The sequence below is a fragment of the Choristoneura fumiferana genome, chromosome Z (assembly GCF_025370935.1).
Source record: "Choristoneura fumiferana chromosome Z, NRCan_CFum_1, whole genome shotgun sequence".
Classification (NCBI taxonomy): Eukaryota; Metazoa; Arthropoda; class Insecta; order Lepidoptera; family Tortricidae; genus Choristoneura; species Choristoneura fumiferana.
Genome location: NC_133472.1, coordinates 3,974,552 through 3,977,582, shown reverse-complemented (window position 1 = coordinate 3,977,582; position 3,031 = coordinate 3,974,552). Strand labels below are relative to the sequence as shown.

The 3,031-nt window shown below is 36.7% G+C and overlaps 1 protein-coding gene across 1 annotated transcript; it reads left to right on the top strand.

The window, feature by feature from the left end:
- Positions 1–1,738: 1,738 nt before the first annotated feature.
- Positions 1,739–2,755, top strand: LOC141433111 (uncharacterized). Its single transcript, XM_074094993.1, has 2 exons — positions 1,739–1,817; positions 2,426–2,755. The coding sequence occupies exons 1-2, from the start codon at positions 1,770–1,772 to the stop codon at positions 2,684–2,686; spliced, it is 309 nt and encodes a 102-aa protein (XP_073951094.1). The 5' UTR covers positions 1,739–1,769; the 3' UTR covers positions 2,687–2,755.
- Positions 2,756–3,031: the final 276 nt, after the last annotated feature.

Genomic DNA, 3,031 nt, shown 5'->3' with positions numbered 1-3,031 from the left:
GTTGCGAGACTTGAGAATTGAGTTTGGAGTAGCCGTAGGTACTTCTAAATAAATAATCGTACGCTATATGCGAGTACCGGGAACGCGACCTTAGGCGTGCATGATAAAACCTATTCCAAAAACTCATTCCAGATACGTTTCTTCTCTATTCTTTAGGGTTGCCATGTCAACGCGGGTGGTAAAACATTGTAGAATACAAAAGTAATAAATAATAAGTACATGTTTATTTAATAAAACCTACGACGGCTAAAAAATTTGTTCTTAATCTAATAAGAATTATTTTTTACGAAAATACTTCCTGTCCCTAACAAAAAATCCCGCTTATCTCACTTATTAATATTATAAATGCGAAAGATTGTAAGTCTGTTTGTTTGTTTGTAGCCTCATCAGTCATCACGTCTAAACCGCTTAACCGATTTAGCTGAAATTCTATATACAGATAGTTCCAGTCCCGAGGAACATAGGCTACTTTTTATCACGGAAAAATGCATAGTACCCGCGGGATAGCGGTGAGCGAATTTTGCGCGAATTCGCGGGCAACAGCTAGTATATATACTCCATTTGTTTTAACATTTGAAGCCTAACGGTACAATTTGGACACGTTTTTAAATTAAACAAGGAAACTAAGCTGTGTTAATTTCTATGATAAAAACATAATAAATACAGCTAATTAATGTACATATACTTACGTATTTTTAGTCCGTTTGTGTTCGAAATACCGAGAAACGTGTTATAATTTGACCGTTAATTCAAACCTTAAATTAAACGGAGTGTAGTAGTATATGCAAAAATGTAACATTACGATAGTAATATAATGTTTATGATTATATGTGTTTGTAATGATGTACCTAACATCTTGTAAAATGTACAAGATAACCCTATAGTGTGGGGTATCGTTGGATAGGTCTTTTAAAACCATTAGGGGTTTGCTAAGACGATTTTTCGATTCAGTGATTTGTTTGCGAAATATTGAACTTTAAAGTGCAAATTTTCATTGAAATCGAGCGCCCTCCCTAAACTGTTGGGTGGAAAAATTGCAAAAGTTCAGAGTGGTAGTAAATATATCAAATTTACAAGGAAAATTATAGCGGCTAAGATTGCTTGAGAATTATTAGTAGTTAAAGAGTAGGTACCTAAATAGCAGCCTAAGGTATAAAATATACCTAAACTTGGAAGATTCAGCACACAATACGAAATTCTTAGAAAAATATTATTTGATTTTTTCGTAATGGATACGGAACCCTATCTTGGGCGTGCACAACACGCTCTTGGCCGGTTTTTTATTTAATCAAAATTTTCAACTACTTAGTGACTTTTTCGATATTCGTATATCTAATGATTTCTTCAGAAGCTAGATGGCAGACAGGTGTAAAGTGAAGAGTAAGAATCAGTTCATTAACCACAGATTTCAAAATGAATTGCGTGTAAAATACTAAGAAATAAACTATAAATACGTGTTTAATTACAATGCTGCTATCAATTTGACCAACTGACACCAAATGTTAGAATGTTGTGGTGTGGCAACAATCGTGATATGACTTCACTAAAAAGACGCAAGTCTCTTTTGTTGTCTACTTTAATTCAAGCACTATGTTGTTGGACTGTAGGTTCAATTCACAATTGCACTGGTAGAGGACATACTATTTTTTTAATCTGTATCTAAAAATATTTTGAAATTTATTTTAATAACAAGTACATAGATGGTTTACTATATAAATAGGGTTTATTATAGGTCAAGATCAATAGAAGAAAGGAAGTGGAATAGAAAAATGATGTTCAAAATAGTGATTTTGGTGTTCGCCGCCGTTTTGGTCCAGGTACGCAAATAAATCTAAAAGTAATTTTTAACCTCCAACGCAAAAAGAGGGGTTATACGTTTGACGCCACTATCTGTCTGTCCGTCTATGCCATCGTAGCTCTCAAGCGGATGAGCCAAGTAACTTTGTGGTGGTTTTTAGCTATGTTTTATTCAAATCAATTCATGTTTTTGAGATAAGTACCTACCTGTTTAAATTTGAACGTTAGTCCGATTCAAATTAAAGAAAAATATCGTCAATCTTTAAAGTTGTTTTTTTTTTTAATATGGCTCTGTCCATCGAAAGACAATTTTGCCAGTGTCTAGTAGATTTTGCCGTTGTACGGTAGTCTTTTAAATTTGATTAGGTTTGATTAGCCATTTTGCAAGGTTGTCATTTTGACAGGTGACAGCACGGGTGTTTGAGTCAATGTTTTTTTTAGTCTCTCATATTTCGGCGTTTTTCGTTTGACTTAGGACATTTAAATTAATCTTCGTTTGTAGATCGTTGCAGGAATGTGGATTTAAGGGTTATTTTTAAGGGAAACGTAACGACAACGTAACCCTACCCTCAATGCACGCCATAGTCTACTCACCCCTCCTTATACCTACGGTTCGTTTGACCCTCAGGAGCTGGAAGCTTGCTGCTGCACCAGTCGGGAACCCTGTATGACGCAGACTTGCCTGGAGTGCCTCTTCGGTCTCTCCGACAACTACTGTCTCCCTCCCCCGAAATGCGGTTGCGGCTGCTTCAAGGACATAAAGAAACCCCTGGACCTGTGCCAGCCTAAATGCCAGCCCCCTACGGTCCTGTACTACCCACAGGTCGAATACCCAATCACTGGTTACAACACCAACCCGTTTTATTATAATAATTGCTTCGGTTACTAATATTTTACAAGTTTTTTTTTAATTGAAGTAAGTTCAGACGAAATAAAAAGTAAAGACGGACCAAAAACATCGGGGCTTTAATATACTTTCTTCACTTCCCATCAGATGACTCGCATGCTCGTTTACCTCCCTCTCATAATAAAATAGCCGAAATCACAGATATAGATTACACTAGATAACGCAAACACCTCAGTGTGTATGAAAACCAACCGTGTCACTTTTTAGGGTTCCGGAGCCAAAATGGCAAAAACGGAACCTTTATAGTTTCGCCATGTCTGTCTGTCTGTCTGTCAGTCTGTCTGTCTGTCCGTCCGTCCGCGGCTTTGCTCAGGGACTGTCAATACT

Coding starts and splice junctions, on each gene's coding strand:
- LOC141433111 (XM_074094993.1), top strand. CDS start 1,770: ATGATGTTCAAAATAGTGATTTTGGTGTTCGCCGCCGTTTTGGTCCAG. Junction 1,818..2,425: donor TCGCCGCCGTTTTGGTCCAG/GTACGCAAATAA, acceptor TTTGACCCTCAG/GAGCTGGAAGCTTGCTGCTG.